At 38.3% G+C, this 18,514-nt stretch overlaps 1 protein-coding gene across 1 annotated transcript in view; it reads left to right on the top strand.

The window, feature by feature from the left end:
• The window catches only part of SLIT2 (slit guidance ligand 2), a 349,772-nt gene that overhangs the window by 263,811 nt on the left and 67,447 nt on the right, over nucleotides 1-18,514 (top strand). Inside the window, exons 10-11 of the mRNA XM_060187732.1 lie at nucleotides 2,679-2,752; nucleotides 5,472-5,524. Coding sequence (XP_060043715.1) covers nucleotides 2,679-2,752; nucleotides 5,472-5,524 — 127 coding nt within the window. The remainder of the gene's footprint in view (nucleotides 1-2,678; nucleotides 2,753-5,471; nucleotides 5,525-18,514) is intronic.

Genomic DNA, 18,514 nt, shown 5'->3' with positions numbered 1-18,514 from the left:
TCACATCTGTTGCAAATGGATGGCTCTTGCCATCTTAGGAAATAAGCACTAGGGAAAAGCATTTCCTCAGTCTCCATTAACTAGAAAGCACCTCTTGAACCGGGAAGGTAGCTCCGTGGTAGTGTGCTTTGCAGACTACTGTGTTCAAGTCCTAGAACCGTATATATCATAAAGAACAAAAAAAATAACACATATGGAGTGAAGTACCATAGTAATTCTCTTATTAAAGACAAGAACTCCTAACTAGTCATCCTAGGCAGTTCTAAGTATAGTGCTGATATATTTGGTCAGTATAATAAAATCAACTTATATTGAAAATGTAAGTACCAGAAAAATAAATTGTAGTCCAAATTTAACTTTTTTTTTAATGAACTGTTCGAATTTCTTTTTTTATTCTATTATGTGAGTGTATCTTTGATTCGCAAGACCGTCTCATAGTAGTTAAGGTTCTAATGTGTCACGGATCCATCCGTAAGTGAGATCATTCAGTATTGGTCTTTCTGTTTCTGGGTTATCTCACTCAGCATGATAACTTTAAGTTCTCTTTTACAATGCTATCTGCTCAGTTGAAACTGGTAGGTCCTGTGAAATGAAATAATACAATAAAGAGTTTTATATACTTAGCATAGAATCATCATTTCATTTTATGCCGCTACCTTACCTCTAAGAAGTGAAGTGTTCACATAGGAGGTAGCATCTGAGATAAACCTGGAAGGTAGTGGGTAAAGGGAATGCATTTATACAAAAAAAGAAACATTCTTTGAAAATTAGTAAAACAACATGAAAATAGTAGGCAAAAAATGAAAATATAAGACACAACTACAGAGGGATGCATTACCACTGGTATTTAATAGCAGAGCAAGGAAGACAAATGTTGAGAGCATAGACTGGAACCAATTCATGGAGGCCCTTGAAGATAAAAAGATATTTGCCTTTTGGATAGATTTTATTTGAACACAAGAGTTTAAACTTGAATCTTCAGTAAAAAGTAGGACAGACAAGAGCTGGTGACTTAACAGTAAGGAAGACTGACCATGCTCCTAGGCTATAGTGTAGCACAATGTTATCAGAGGAGAGTCTAGCGAATAATAATAGAAGCAGACTGAGAACGAATAGAAAACCTGAACTAGGGCCAGGTGGTGGCACACCTGGTTGAGCGGACACGTGGCAGTGTGCAAGGACCCAGGTTTGAGTCCCCAGTCCCCACGTGCAGGGGGAAAGGTTCACAAGTGATGAAGCAGTGCTGCAGGTGTCTCTCTAGCACCTCCTTCCCTCTCAATTTCTGACTGTCTCTATCCAACAAATAAAGAAAGATTTTTAAAAAATTTAAAAATCTGTTTAAAAAAAAGAAAGAAAACCTGAACTATTAGTACCCACCTATTTGGAGAGATGAAAGTATAATAGAGTAAATAAACCACAGATGATGAGTGAGTTTACAGCAGGAGGACTGAGAAAGTGGTGGGTAGACTATTATATCTGAAATGCCAAGGAGTGGGACTGGGTGGGGGTGCACCTGGTTAAGTGCACATCCCCAAGCACAAGGACCTGGGTTCAAGCTCCTGCTCCCCCCCTGGCAGGGAAGATGCTTCATGTGTGGTGAAGCTGGGGTGTAGATGTCTCTCTTTCTATCCCCCTCTCTACCTCTCCCTCCTCAATTTTTTTTCTCTGTACTAGCTAGTAAAAATTAGGTGGAAAAATTTAAAACGCTGAGGAATAATAAAACAAAAATAGGGAAGTGGTGGTTTTAAATAAAATTTGGAATACTGAAGAACTAGTGACGTGTAGAGGTGCTAAAATAATAGTTTTCAGCAAGATAACAAGGCAAAACTATTGGGGTTAGTATTAATAAAAAAAAATAAAAGGGAGTCGGCAGTAGCGCAGCTGGTTAAGCACACATGGCGTGAAGCGCGAGGACCAGCATAAGGTTCTCGGTTTGAGCCCCTAGCTCCCCACCTATAGGGGAGTTGCTTCACAGGTGGTGAAGCAGGTTTGCAGGTGTCTTTCTCTCCCCCTCTCTGTCTTCCCCTCCTCTCTCCATTTCTCTCTGTCCTATCTAACAATGACGACATCGATAACAACAACAATAGTAACTACAACAACAATAAAATACCACAAGGACAACAAAAGGGAAAATAAATAAATATAAAAATAAATAAATAAAACAGTTGATGATGAAAACTCTTAAATGATCGATGCGAAGGCAAGCAGAGCAGGAGAAAAAAATCCACTGAGGTGTGTAGTCGTCAAAGAGATCATAGTGGCTAAAGATAGTGTCTGGAAAGAGAAACAGTGCTCTGCAGAATGATCTCCTCAAGCTCATGGACCAAGTTGAGGTTCCAAAATAGGTTTTAGAATTTAATTTTTCCCTTTTTTTAAAGGTTTATTTTATTCCCTTTTGTTGCTCTTGTTGTTTTATTGTTGTTGTTCTGATGTGGTCGTTGTTGGATGGGACAGAGAAAATTGGAGAGAGAAGGAGAAGACAGGGGGAGAGAAAGATAGACACCTGCAGACCTGCTTCACTGCCTGTGAAGGGATTCCATTGCAGATGGGGAGCCGGGGCTCAAACCCGGATCCTTCGGCCGGTCCTTGTGCTTTGCGCCAGGTGCGCTTAACCCGCTGCACTACCGCCCGACTCCCTAAATTTTCACTTTTTAATTGACTGGATTGATGCTTTGCAGTCAGTCAGTGCCACATGACACTTTCGCAGTTTTACTGGCACATAATTCTTGGAGGATTTTACAGAAAGCTCTAAGTAAGCCTGCTTTCATAGTGTTAAGAAAGAGTATAGGTGATGCATATTAGGGAGAGATTTGGAACGTACTGAAGAGATTGATGGAGAAGGGATTTTCAAATCAGCAAAAGACTGAAATCATTTAAAAGCAGAAAGAGCCAAACCTTCCAACTTCTGCACCCCATAATGACCCTGGGTCCAAACTCCCAGAAGGATAAAGAATAGGAAAGCTATCGGGGGAGAGAACGGGATATGGAGTTATGGTGGTTATATATGGGAATTGTGTGGAATTGTACCCCTCTTATCCTATGGTTTTGTCAGTGTTTCCATTTTATAAATAAATATTAAAAAAAAAAAGCAGAGAAACTTTAGAGAGAAGTTGGGGGTGTCAGCATAAGAAATGTATGCGGAAGTAAGATTCTTCTGGACACAGAAAAAAAGTGAATGATTCTTGATCCTACGAACAGCTAACAAAATTCTATTGTAGGTTGAAACAAGGATAAGAGTAGTGGTAGACATAATAGACTGAAATTATTATTAAATTTTCCAAATGGATTAACTCATATAGCCTTTGAAGTTGTGCTAGATGACATGCCATTGGTTTGCCAAGGTAGTATTTCAAGGAAAGCTCCTGTGAATTAAATTTACATGTAGAGATGAAAGCATATGTGAAACTCTAGGTGAATTGCATTTCTCTGATTAATGTATTATCAGCTTTATCAGTAGAGCATCTGGCAATAAATCATACTGGTCTTCCAATCCAATGAAATTTTCCCCGTCACCATTCATTATTATAATGGCACAACTTACTAGCTCCGCAACTCATTTCTGTTATTATTCTTTTGTATTTTTATTAGAATGAGCATGAGGTATCATAAAATGTAGGGTGAATGCTGTAAAAATATTTATCTTTCTAAGTTTCAGTTCTCTAATATGAAGAACATAAAATTACAAACACCTTCCATATAGTTGAAATAGTTTTAAAACCTGAGTAGTTTATCATAAATTACCAGTATAATTTTTTACATTTTTACTGATTTTTTATTGGATAGAGACAGAGAAATTGAGAAGGGGAAGGGTTATAGAGAAGGAGAGAGACACCTGCAGCTCTGCTTCACCACTTGTGAAGCTTCCCTCCTGCAAGTGGGGACCAGGAGCTTGAACCCAGGTCCTTGTGCACTGTAGTATGTGAACTTAGCCAGGTGCGCCAGCACCTGGATCCCCAGTATAGTTTTGTTAATGCTTCTTGTCATATATTTTATTCAACAGTGTTGAATTGACTCCCTAATTCCTAGAGTATCGTTATTCCTACAACTACACCATAGTACTATTCTTGGAAAAACAAAGTATGTATATGCTATGTACAGGTACCATAGACTGCCTGTAAATTTAGGGAGAAAAAAACTTGATCCATGATTTTTCTTTTTAAGCTTTGTTCTTGAAAATATTATCTTTTAGTTCTAGTGTTAAACTATCGCTTATTATGATAGAAAAATCATTTTAATGTCAGAATGGGGAGAACTACAAGAAATTAGTGATTTATCTCATATCTACAATGCACAAGTTATTGTTGATCTTTTCTGTGACCTTTGGAAGAGGCATGGGAATGAAATAAAACAGAGGAAATTAATGCATAGGCACATATTGGGTAAGAGTTGGTGGTTTCCTCCAAGCTCTGACCTCTCTGTCTCTCGATCGTGAAATTTCCTCTTGTGCTATCCTATGAAGTAAGGGAAATAAATCTTTTTAATAGTTAACACTGAAATATTAATGTGTAAAGAGCTGACAAAAGGATAAAATAACAGGTATGATATTAGGTAAACTGTGTAGCATAAAAAAGAGCTCTTCCTTTCCAGCAATTTGTTGCTTTGAACTCTGTTGCATTCATTTAGATAGAGTTTTGAGTACATCTACACGGTGCCTGGCACATTAAATAGCCAATAGAGTCTCTAGATTCTTAGAATTAACCTATAAATCATACCTTGAAGTATAAAAATAATGATTAACAAGATTGTGAGATAATAGGTACAATTCCATACAGTCCCCTCCACCAGACTTCTGTGTCTCATTCCCTACATTGGAAGATTCCCTATTCTATATCCGTCTGGGAGTATGGACCAAAATTCTTTATAAGGTGCAGAAGGTGGAAGGTCCCGCTTCTGTAATTCCTTCTCTGCTGGACATGGATGTTGACAGGTCAATCTATATCCCCAGCCTGTTCTGTCTTTCCCTAGTGGAGTAGGGCTCTGGAAAGGTGAGACCTTGGGACACATTGGTGAGGTTGTCTGCCCAGGCAAGTCAGGATGAGCTCATAGTGGCATCTACAACTTGGTGGCTGAAAGGTGGAACGAGAAAAAAAGCAGGACAAACTGTTAAATAAACAGAAGCCCAAAGGTAGGAAAAGAGCAGATGAAATTAGGGGTCTTCATGTGGGAAGAAGCAAGGAAGGTTTGTTCCAAGGCTTTAATAATTTTTGCCTGAACATGCAGGTGGACTTAAAATAGTGTCTGGAAAGATGGTGCCAGAGTTGAGACTAGAGCTGCATAGCTGAATTAAGGCAGAGAGTAGCCCCCAAACATGAGAAAAGTATACAGATATCATTAACTGCTGGCCTCATCAATCTGACCTAGCACAGGAGTCTTTGTAGCCTCTTGAGTCCCTGTCAGTCTGAGCTTGCAGTCCATGGTCACAGATATTTGTCTTTGCTTCAGATTGGTTCTTTCGTGGTTTCTAATTTCAGTGTTCATTATTTTTGAAGGAGTGGTTATAAAAAGGTTTGCTGTGGTCACAAGGGTACGTTTCCACATTTCTGTCAAACAGGTGTCAGTACACTTACCTTCCACCAAACCAGCATCTGCTTCCACCACAGGGAATTAAATTCCCAGCCTCCCTTTAGTGCTCCTCCCTCCCTCCTTTCAGAGACCGCAGACCTGCTGCAGTGTGCCGTCTGTTGTCTGTTGAAGATTCAGAATGCCTTATCCACTGATTTGTTACCTTTCCTCTTGATTGTCATTTCTACAGTGGAGAATCTGGGAACATGCCGTTTCTTTTATTCATTTGAGAGAAATTCAGGAAAAAGCTTAATTTATAGGAATGGAAAAGATGAAGTGGAGTTCTAATTTTGAACAAAACACAGTTCCTTCTGTGTTTTGTTTCAGTGATTCTTAAGATGCATTGTGAATTCTCACAGGCTATAATCCTGTTTTTTTTTTTCCCCATTATGCTATTCAAATAGGTAATATGTAATGGAAATTCAATATTGTGGAGCAAAATCACTTGCTTACTCTTCCTCTGGTGGTAATAAGGAGACTATTTTGAAAAGACTCATGATGCTGAAAGGTGTAAATAAGATTTGGGAGCACTTTTGTTCCTTTTGTTTCCTCTTGATCATTTGCTTGCATAATTATAAAGAATGGAAGTAAGAATGATTCTTGAGTACTGTATCAGGTTACAACCTGCGCTCAGAATACAGAGTAGAACTGCAAAAACAGACTTCCTTCTTTTCTCTCTAAACAGTCTCTTCTTTATGTGTCCAATCTGTTTTCTGTTGCTTGCTAGTTCTGTATTAGTCTGCTGAAAGATTATTTTTCCATCTTCTTTCCATTAAGTAACGTGACCAATTTTAATGCATCTATTCAAAGTGATCTGACCTTCACTTAGCAAAATGCTCTGTAAATTCATCCATGCTGTAATAGTCACATATGCATATATATATATATATGTATATATATATATATATATATATATATATATATATATATATACCAATGATGCAAAAATCTTTATCACACATAAATTCACAGAGTTATGGATGCCTCTTCATGTCGGTGAATTTATTGCACAACTGTGTACATAGGAATGGGATTTCTGAAGCATATGATAGTTCTAATTTTGATTCTTTTTTTTTTTTTTTCTGTAAAGACCGTATCAATAAGATTCCCTTTTCTTAAGCCTCACCAACTTTTTTTTTTTTTTTTTTTTGCCTCCAGAGTTATCACTGGGGCTTGGTGCCACTATGAATCAGCACTATGAATCCACTGCTCCTGGAGGCCATTTTGTCCATTTTTTGTTATAGGTTAGGTCAGAGAGAAATTGAGAGAGATGGGGAAGATAGAGAGGGGGAAAGAAAGTCACCTGCAAACCTGCTTCGTTGCTTGTGAAGCGACCCACACCGACATTTGTATCTTATGGTTTTGTGGCTGTTCTGGCAGGTGGTTTTAGTTTGTTTTTCCCTGGTGGTTAGTGAAATTGAGTATTTTTTCCCATGTGTTTATTGATAATTTGTGTCTTTTTTTTTTTTTTTGGAAAGTTTTCTATTCAAGTCCTTGGCCTATTTATTTAATTATATCATTTTCTTTTATTTGCTGTTGATTTTTATATTTTGTTTGCTTGGTATTCTATATATATATATATATAATTTTATTTTGAAAATAGTTCAGTTTTTGAATTTATTGGATACTTTCAATACTTGTTTCTTATTTGTACCTAATTTCATGCAACAAAGTTACACATATAGCATACATGGTAGAGGTATGTAATTTCAAGTATTCTAAACTCATACATCAGGGCCTGGGCAGTGGTGAATTGGGCTGCTCTCATATGTTACATACCTGCAGGGGGAGGGGCAGACTTGTGAGTGTTGAAGAAGTACTGCATGGGTGTCTCTTTTCCTCTCTTCTATCTCCCCCTCCCTCTCAAATTCTCTGTCTGTATCCAAAATAAGTTAAAAAGAAAACTCATATGCTATTTTATTGTTGAATTGTGTGATTAAGCTTTCTTAAGTGAAAAATATCGAAGATAATCTGATTTGAGTAATACTAAGAATGGAAGTTAGTTTGATAAAACTTAATTTTTTAGTGACTTTTTTCTTTATTGGGGGACTAATGTTTTTTATATTTATATTTATTTATTTTCCCTTTTTGTTGCCCTGGTTGTTTTTCATTGTTGCAGTTATTATTATTGTTTCTGTTTATGGTGTCGTCATTGTTAGATAGGACAGAGAGAAATGGAGAGAGGAGCGGAAGACAGAGAGGGGGAGAGATAGACACCTGCAGACCTGCTTCACTGCCTGTGAAGTGACTACCCTGCAGGTGGGGAGCCAGGGGCTAGAGTCAGGATCCTTATGCCCGTCCTTGTGCTTTGTGCCACGTGCGCTTAACCCGATGCACTACTGCCCGACTCCCGGAGGATTAATGTTTTACATTTGATGGTGAATACAATAGTTTGTACATGCATAACATTTCTCAGTTTTCCACATAACAGTACAGCCCCCACTAGGTCCTCTGTCACCCTTTCCTGGGACCTGTACTCTCCCTCCCCACCCATCCCAGAGACTTTTACTTTGGTGCAATACACCAACTCCTGTCCAGGAGTTGTTTGAGTATGTTAAACTTATAAATAAACACACAAAAAAGTAGTACGACTAGGGAGAAGATGAATGTGACAAATCAAAGTAGAATCTCCAACTGTTTCCTCTTAAAATGAGAGTCGGATACAACCGAAGAGTAGATGTGGAGAGTGACCTTTGTTCATATAGCACACTCCTGACAAACATTTCTGAGCACCTACTCTCTGTCGGGAGTTAGGAATGAACAGAGACAGTTCCAGGCTTCAGAATATTTGTCATACAGAGAATGGAAGCTTTAAGTAAACAGAAACTTTTCAGCCTGTGTGTTAACTAATGAAATACATATGCACTGAGAGCGCAAGTTTGCCTGGAAGAATAAAGAATCTCTAAGTAAAATTGTTTTAAATTGCCAGAATAGAAAGCAGAAGTCTAATCTTGAAGAATCTCCTGCCCCAATGGTAATTAGATGCAGGGGAAATTTTTGAGCGGGCTGGTAGCTTGATTGGATTTGTTAGAAAAATCACTCTAATATGGAGTATAGCGTGGTTGGGAGGGGGGGAAGGAGCCTAGTTAGAATGTGGTAACAGTTTCTACAGGGCAGATTGAAGGCAAGCCTCAGTAGCAGATAGTGGCTGGCGGAAGGTTATCCCCAAAAGTGGTCTCACTGCTATTGGGGTAGTTCCCTAAAAACTCTTGTAGGAAAAAATGGCACCCCAGAGCACATAAAATAGACCTATATAGAGCTTAACATATACATGAGGACAGCCGAATGATAAAGAATAAAGAACTCGTTTTCAGATAGATGCGATTTTAGGAATTATCAATTTATTATTGTATAATCTGTGGAAGGACTACATCAAATTTTATATAACTCCAATACTACTTGTGATCATAGTGTTGTCCAAACTTTAGGTAAAATAAAAGGGACAATTTAGGCAGCAACTCTTAGCAGGAGTGAGAGAGATACAAGTCACCATTTTGTTTACTGAAATACTGTTAGTCCTTGGATATATGCTTGCTGTTTTTATTTATTTTTTGTTTGTTTGCTTGTTTTTCTTCAAGTAAAATCATCACCAAGTAGGAGCCTAACTCATTTTTTGACTTATATTATATATCCAGAAGGTTCTTGTTTTCAGTGAAAAACAAGGCAGAACTTGTGTGTCTTTTTCATTCTTGGATTGTTGAAGAGAAATTATAACACTTAATGTTACTGGCATTGTGAATCTATGTATTGTCATTCTGCAATTGATAAGCCAGCATCCTAAGTCCATTTTTTCTTCTAAATCTAAAGCACATGATGGAGACAACAGCGCTATGGAGTGTATATTCGTGTTGTGTATGTGTCCATATGAATACATGAATAAAAATGTCAGCACTCTTTCAGAAGATCCTTATCTGAGATATGAAATCATTAGGAATGAACACACACACACAATTTTTTTCTTACTTTAATGCAAGACCAGGTGGAAAATTGTTTCTAGGTTGGAAACATCAGTTGAATGTACATGTAGGATAAATATGCCTTAGAATGACATGATAGGAAATAAGGTTAAGGAAGTGGACAATTGTTAGGAACAAGTCAATCTCAGATAAAGGTGGCTGGTGATCAATTAGTCTGGATGCAGTTCTAAGATAAAAATGTTAGCCATATGAAAAGGATGTCTCTCTTGAGTACAATATTTACTCAGATGTCAAAAAGATTTAAATTTACAAAGAGACTGGAATCACATAACAATTAATATTCCGGTCTAAAATATCTTTGGTCGTTTTTATGTAGGGGCATCAGGAGAATTTTAGGGGTCTGCATATTCTCTAAAATTAGAAGTAACATTCCAGAAAAATGAAGTACTTACTGCAGAATTATTATGCAACTAAGAAAATCCCAAATGTCAAAGGAAAAGTGGTACTTCGTTTTCAAATACTGGACTAGTATTAACCTATGATGAGAGTGTTTGGCTACATTAAGCAGTCCAAGACTCAGAAGCTCAAGTCATTCTGCAGCCCTTCCCCCCTCCCTTAACTCCATTAAATCTATGTTCTATTCTCTGCCAGCTGTTTTTGCCATTTATGCTAAAAGCAGATGGGGAAAATTCAGAGAACTGTCAGCTTTATTACCATGTATAATCAGCATCTGGCTTGTATGTTACAGATACAATAAATCCAAACTCGTACTTTACTGATGTTGTTAAAAAAAAATCTTTTTAATTTACTAAGGTTTTCAAATTAGAGAGTGTGTTATATTTTAATCATGTTGATCGTACAAGTTGCAACTACTTCTATTTTCAGGCTTCATGTGAATGGTGTGTGTGTGTGTGTGTGTGTGTGTGTGTGTTGTATACAATTACGGAGTTAAGTGCAAATACATTCTGCTATTTTTTGAAATGAAATCATATATATTTCATCTTGGGGTCCAATCATGTACATTGTTTATACAGTCTCTATGAGTGTATGTGTCTAATATATGCTACATCTTAATCTAAATGCATATAAATGAATGATACATACTGTAGTTATTTTGCTATGTAATACTTTATGCATATAGAAGGGATGCTTTTATTATTTGTCATTCTTGTAGCAACATTTATTTCCTTTATATGATACGATATATTTTCCCTTTTGCCTCCAGAGTTATTGCTTGGGGCTTGGTGCAGGCACTACAAAGCCACTGCTCCCGGGGGCCTTTTTTTTTTCACTCATTGTACAGGACAGAGAGAAAGTGAGAGGGGCGGGGAAGATAGAAAGAGGGAGAGAAAGAAAGACACCTGCTTTACCGTTTATGAAGTGATCCCCCTGCAGGTGGGGAGCTGGGGGCTGGAACTGGGATCCTTGCGCTTCATACCATGTGTGCTTAGCCGGGTGTGCCTCCCCTGGCCCCCTATGTTATGATTTTTAAAAATATATTTTTACTTATTTATTATTGGACAGAGACATATCTATTGAGGGGGAGAGGCAGAGAGGGAAAGAGATACAGCAACACCTGCAGTCCAGCTTCACCACTTAATGAACCTTTCCCCCTGCAGGTGAGGGTCAGGAGTCCTTGTGCACTGTAATGTGTGTGCCTAACCAGGTGTTAGACCACCTGGCACCTACAGTTTATAATTTATACCATAACATCATAGCTGGATTTTGTTTGTTTGTTTTGCTCTTGCCATTGTGTGTGTGAGAGAGGGAGAGAGAAATGAAAAGAGATGAGAGCACTGCTCTTATCATTCATGATGTTCACTTGTTTTTGGTCTTTTCTGTACTTATGTGGTACTGGGGCTTGACATAAGTGTCCCATACATGCAAGTCATGCACTCCACTGCTGAGCCACCTCCCCACCCTGACAGGGAGTTTTGCTTTACACATTTTTAAGAAAGAGAAACCGAGACATAAAGAAACAAAACAAAAACCAAACACAGAGACAAAAACTCTTGCAAGGCCCACAGAACTAGTCACTGGAACCCCCGCAGAGTTCAGTTTTATTTAAGTGTAATGCTTTTAACTGAAATGTAAGACTTACACGTTCTACTGTGACTTTATTTTGATGTTCACATACTCAAAATAAGAGTCACCTCTGGGGGAACACACTTCAACATTGGCAAGTGGATACTATTTTGTGTCATTTTCAAGGCCATTTGATTTGAAAAATATTGAGACTAATCCTTGAGAAGTGAACATGATTGAGCTAAAGTTGTCACTTAAAATGTGTGGTATTGTTTTGTATTGTGTGGATGTCTTCAGAACTGGCTGGAGTATTTTATATTGCCTGGATATAATGTGTGTTGTTCACTGCTCACTTGGTGATAAGAGGAGAGTTTTTTATCTGCTGCAGAATACAGTGATATTCACATAATAGAGAGATTGACTGAAACTCTTCTGTTGATCCCTTTTCAAGATATATACTATACAGTGAAGGGTGCTGCTGGGATCTGAACACTGGAACTACATGGACTTGCAATCATTCTAGGGAAAGATTGTTGTCCACTCTCTCTCTCCCTCTCTCCCTCCCTCCCTCTGATTTCCTCTGAAGTAAAAGGAAGAAAAAAGTCAGTATAAGGGCAGTAAAATTACACACATATGCCATAGCCCAGCAGTTAAAAAGAGAATAAAGGAAGGGAAAATTAAAGAAAGAAAAGAACATTTAAAAAAGTGTGTGCTAGGGGGAAATTAGTATTTGATTTTTGTTCCCAGGGTTTTTTCTGGGTCTCAGTGTCTGCAGTGCTTTACATTTGCAAACTTGCATTTATTTATTTTATTTTATTTTTATTGGCAGATTAATGCTTTACAATAAACATGGTTATTCGTACATGGATAAAATTACTCAGTGTTCTTTAAATCACTCTCACTCCCAGCCTGGGTCCTCCTCTACCATCATGCACCAGGACCAGAAAGCCCCCTCCTCACCCCAGTCCATCACTTTGATGCAATACAACAACCCCAATTCAAGTTCTGCACTGTGTTTCCACTTTCTGTTCTTCTTTCTCAACTTCTGTCTATGAGTGGGATCATCGCATATTCATCCACCTCGTTCTGGCTGATCTCACTTTAACATGATTCCTTCAAGTGCTATCCAAGATGAGGTGAAGAAGGTGAATTCATTATTCATCATAGTCAAGTAGTGTTCCATTGTGTATATAGACCACAGTTACACAGTCAGTCATCTGTTGCTGGACACTGAATTACTTGCAGGTTTTGGCTATTACAAATTGTGCTACCTTGCATATATATTTGGATGACTGTGTTTAATTCCTTAGGGTATACCCCTTGGAGAGGAATTGCTGGGTCATGCGGTAGGTCAATCTCTAGCTTTCTGAGAGTTTTCCTGACTGCTCTCCACATGGAATTAGATCAGTTTATATTCTTACCAGCAGTGCAGGAGGCTTCCTTTACCCACACAGCCTTTCCAGCACTTGTTGTTACTATTCTTTCTGATATATGATATACTCATAGGAGTGAAGTGTTATCTCATTGTTGTCTTTATTTGTATTTCTCTAACAATCAGTGACTTAGAGTAAGTTTTTCCTGTGTCCACTGGTCTTTTGAATCTCATCTTTGGTGAATATGCTGTTTATATTGTTTCCCCATTTAGGAGGGAGTCATTTATATTTTTGTTGCTAAACTTGGTAAGCTCTTTATATATTTTAGGTATTGTTTTTATAGAGATTTTTCTTTTTTAATTTACTATTATCTTTATTTATTTATTGGATAATGATACCCAGAAATCGAAAGGGAAGGGGATGATAGAAAGGGAGAGAGACAGAGAGACACCTGCAGCCCTGCTACACCACGCAAAGCTTTCCCCCTGCAGGTGGGGACTGGGGGCTCAAACCTGGGTCATTGAGCACTATTACATATCATCTCAACCAGATGTGTTATTAGTCTTTTGTCTGATGTATGGCATCTGTAGATCTCCCATTCTGTAAGGAATCTCTTTGTTTAGATGATGCCTTCCGTTGCTGTGCAGAAGCTTTTCAATGTGATGTAGTCCCATTGGGTTATTTTTGTTTTTGTCTTTCTTGAAACTGGTTTTATATCATTAAAGATGCCTATAAATTTTAGATGCCCCCCCCTTTTTTTCATAGAGGATGAGAGACAGAGAGATATGAAGTGAGGGGGAAGAGGGTGACATTAAGATAACTGTAGCTCTTTTCCTGCAGGATGAAACACTGGGCTTGAACCCAGAACTTTATGCATGGTAATGTGTGTGCTTTACCTACCCATGAGCCACCAACCAGCACCCCCTTCCAGAGATTTTTTTATTTGATATATCTCAAATATTTGACTGGAGCATTTTAAAATATTTCAATTTTGTGGAGCCGGGTAGTAGCACAGCGGGTTAAGTGCACGTGTCGCAAAGCACAAGGACCTGCATAAGAATCCTGGTTCGAGCCCCCGGCTCCCCGCCTGCAGGGGGGTTGGTTCACAAGCCGTGAAGCAGGTCTGCAGGTGTCTGTCTTTCTCTTCCCTCTCTGTCTTCCCCTCCTCTCTCCATTTCTCTTTGTACTATCCAACAACAGTGGCATCAACAATAATAATAACTACAACAATAAAACAAGGACAACAAAAGGGAATAAATAAATATTTAGAAATACATATTTCAATTTTTTATCTCATTGAACTTATTTTATTTTTCATTCAAGTTTTTTACAAGATGGTGACCACTCTAAATAAAATACCCCCACCACACACACACACACACACACACACACACACACACACACTCACACACACTCTCCCTCTCTCTCTCTCTCTCATGAATATATATTACATAAACTCAGTGATGAACTGATCTGGAATCAATCGCTAATATTCTGTGGAAAAAAAATTCTATGAAAATTCTTTTTTTATTACTTATTATCTTTATTTACTATTGGATAGAGGCAGTCTAAAATTGAGAGGGAAGGCGGAGATAGAGTGGGAGAGAGACACCTGCAGCACTGCTTCACCACTTGAAACGCTTTCTCTCTGTAGGTGAGGACCAGGTGCTTGAACCTGGGTCCTTGCATACATGTAACCAGATACAGCACCACCTGACCCCCCCATGAAAAGTCATTATAATGTGTTTTATGGACTTTTCTTATCCTATTCAATTTTCTAAATCAGTTTTCTAAATTCAAAATATTGAGGTTTCCTTCTATAAAAGGCTAGCTTTTGGGAGGCTCTTAATTCTGGTAGATTTTATTAATAGCAGAAAATAGGTTGTGGCCATCATATTGTTTTTGTAACCATGGAATGTTATTAATTAGAGTCTTCATGGAATAATGGATTTAAATTTGCATTCTATAAAATTCATCAGACTGTGCTATTAAAGTCGAAGATTACAGAATAGGAAAGGAGGGAACTATATTTCATTTGCTTTGTTTAAAAAGCTCAACCTGGGGAGTCAGACGGTAGGGCAGCGGGTTAAGTGCACGTGGCGCAAAGCACGAGGACCGGCGGAAGGATCCCGGTCTGAGCCCTTGGCTCCCCACCTGCAGGGCAGTCGCTTCACAGGCGGCAAAGCAGGTCTGCAGGTGTCTTTCTCTCCTCCTCTCTGTCTTCCACTCCTCTCTCCATTTCTCTGTGTTATCTAACAACGACGACATCAATAACAACAACAATAATAACTGTAACAACAATGAAAAACAAGGGCAACAAAAAGGAAAATAAATAAAATTTTTTTAAAAAGCTCAGCCTGTAAACTCTAATGTTTTTCTTCTTTACACTTAAATCTTTTTAAATACTTGTTCCTCTTTTTTTGGAAAGGTCAAAATTTGAAATATGCTTTGCTTATAGTTTATAAAATGTAGTCTAGGGGGCGGGTGGTTGCACACCTGGCTGAGTGCACATATTACAATGCTCAAGGACCCAGGTTCGAGCCCCTGGTCCCCACCTGCAGGGGGAAAGCTTTGCAAATGGTGAAGCAGGGCTGCAAGTGTCTCTCTGTCTCTTTTTCTCTCTCTCTCTCTCCCCCCTTCCTCTTGACTTCTGCCTATCTCTATCGAATAAGTAAATAATGGTCATTAAAAAATTAAAAATAAAAAAATAAAATGTATTCTAAAGTTCTTATAATGCAAAGCACAGCCCTAGAGACTGAAATGTTTACAGGAAGCCCATATTATTTTGTTATTTGTGCTGCAAAGTAAACAGACCTTTTGAAGTGTTTTAGAAATGATTGTTTAACATCTGTCAGTCGAGGAATATTTTCTTGCTTGAGAATCTGTCTCTCTGAATAAAGGAGTCAGTTATGCTTTGTCTTAATGAACTGTTGAGGCAGTACCAGAAAAACCCATTAACTTCTGAATCAATGTAAATAACAATATGAACTCTGTTTCTTACACTTTTTGTTATTTTTGGAGTAAGTTTGGAATAAATAGGCTAACATAAAAAAGCATGCAGATCCATTGTACAGGCCATCGCTCAGTTTTCTGCTGCAAATAAAATTGTTTGTGGTGCAAAGATTACATCATTGCCAACAGTGAGTAATGTATGTTGGATCAGTAATGTTTGGATGGTTGAGTCATGCATCAAATATAGTGCCACATCACTGTGAAGGATCTCGTCACTTTGAATATACATGTTCTAATATTTATCTTCTTTTTTAATTTATATATATGTTTATTTTATTTTCCCTTTTATTGCCCTTGTTTTATTGTTGTAATTATTATTGTTTTTGTTATTGATGTAGTATTTATATAGGACAGAGAGAAATGGAGAGAGGAAGAGAAAGACAGACACCTGCAGACCTGCTTCACCGCCTGTGAAGCGACTCCCCTGCAGGTGGGGAGCCGGGGCTCGAACTGGGATCCTTACGCTGGTCCTTGCGCTTTGCGCCCTGTGCACATAACCTGCTGTGCTGCCGACCGACCCCAACATACTTATTTTCTAGTCTCACTTATCGTAGGTCTTTCTTTGCTTTAGTAGCTGATATGCATGAGGCTAACTATGAATTCAACACAAATTTAGAACAACTAGGGATCATTACAAGTATTCTAGGCTCTAACAATAATATAATAAATGAGGATTAAGTGGTGACTGAGCAATTGAGCATATGCCTATTGTGCTTGAGGCTTTGGGCTCAGTAACTGGCACTGCATAATGTTGTGGACTAGGCTCTAGACTCTTACTTAAAAAAAATCACACACACACACACACACACACATGCACACATGCATGTACTAGGTTACTGCTGGGACTTTACTCCATTGTTCCCAGTTGCCATTTTTTTTTCTTTTTCCTCCTCCAGGGTTATTGCTGGGCTCGGTGCCCGCACCATGAATCCACTGCTCCTAGAGGCCATTTTTCCCCCCTTTTGTTGCCCTTGTTGTAGCTTCGTTGTGGTTATTATTACTGCCCTTGTTGACACAATTCGTTGTTGGATAGGACAGAGAGAAATGGAGAGAGGAGGGGAAGACAGAGAAGGGGAGAGAAAGATAGACACCTGCAGACCTGCTTCACCGCCTGTGAAGGGACTCCCCTGCAGGTGGGGAGCCGGGGGCTCGAACCGGGATCCTCACGCCGGTTCCTGCGCTTTGCGCCACATGCGCTTAACCCACTGCGCCACCGCCTGACCCCCACCAGTTGCCATTTTTTATCAAGGTAACATGCAGAGAATGACCTGGGGGCACCTGCAGCACTGCTCCGTGGTTTATGAAGTTCCCCCGCACTGCAGATGGGCTGGGCGGGGGCTCTGGAACCTCACTCCTTGCCCATGGCAAAGTGTTTGCACTAACAGGTCAACCACCACATCTAACAAAAATTCTAAAATTTAAAAATCCATGAAGTAATGAGCTTAAAATATTTGAGGGAGCTCTTCAGTTATATCAGGTTAGAATTAAGTTGCATTTATAATTTAGTTATTAACATTCCAGAGATCTCAACACATTCTAAAAATTCTTATTAACATTTCTTCGAAATCTAACTGCCTAAATTAAAACGAGTAACTACAATATTTTAGGAGTAGTAATTTGTTTTTAAAGATTTATTTATGGGAACAGAGTGGTGGAGCACTTGTTTATAAACAGGCTTTCCAATGCACAAGAACCCAGGTTCGAGCTCCTGGTCCTCACCCACAGAGGGAAAGCTTCACAAGTGGTGAAACAGTGCTACATGTGTCTCTCTGTATTCTTGCCTTCTCTATATCTTCCACCTACTCAGTTTCTCTCTGTCCTATCAAGTACAATAAAGTTTAACACTTTTTTTAAAAAAAAGGATTTATTTGTGAAATAGGGTGAGAAGAAGCGATTCAGAGCATCACTCTAGCAGAAGTAGTGCCAAGGATTGAACTCTGGACCCCATGCTTAAGAGTCCATTGCTTTATCTACTGTGCCACCTCTCAAGTCACAGTTAAATTCTTTGGGAGGATATGAATCACTCTGTTCTTAATTGATATTAGATTGTAATTGTATAGTATATCTTGCTAGAGGAGATATTAAGTATCCTCTGGGTGACTAAATAAATGCTGGTGTATTTTCAAGAGTCTAAAATTGTACTATGAAAAGGTAGAGTGGGGAGGTAGCATAATGACTATGCAAAAAAAAAAACACAAAACTTGAGTTCCAAGTTTCTATCCCTAGCACTACATTAAGCCAGAGATTATAAAGTATTCTTGTCTTGGTCTCTCTCCTCCTTCATTAAAATAAACAAGAAATGAAATATTTTTAAAAGAAAAGGAATGATATTAGTTCTGTTGCATATTATTCACTAAGAACGTTGATTTCTTTTTCTCATCATATTATCTTATATGAACAGTTCTTTAGCAGAATTACTAGATGAGATTTTTAAAAAGCTCATCTAGTCAATAGGATACCATCGAGAGGTCATTTTTATTATATTTTTACTTAGCACATTTTAAAGTTAAGATCTAATTATAAGAATAGATTATAGCCAAAAAATAAAGAATGCATCTTTAGACCACAGATTAAATAATGAAATAGCCCTTGCTCTATTTAGAAGCACTGATTAAAAAGCCCCTT

Source organism: Erinaceus europaeus, chromosome 3 (assembly GCF_950295315.1).
Source record: "Erinaceus europaeus chromosome 3, mEriEur2.1, whole genome shotgun sequence".
In the NCBI taxonomy this organism is placed as follows: Eukaryota; Metazoa; Chordata; class Mammalia; order Eulipotyphla; family Erinaceidae; genus Erinaceus; species Erinaceus europaeus.
Note: the sequence above shows the minus strand (reverse complement) of the source record. Positions and strands in the feature narration are given on the sequence as shown.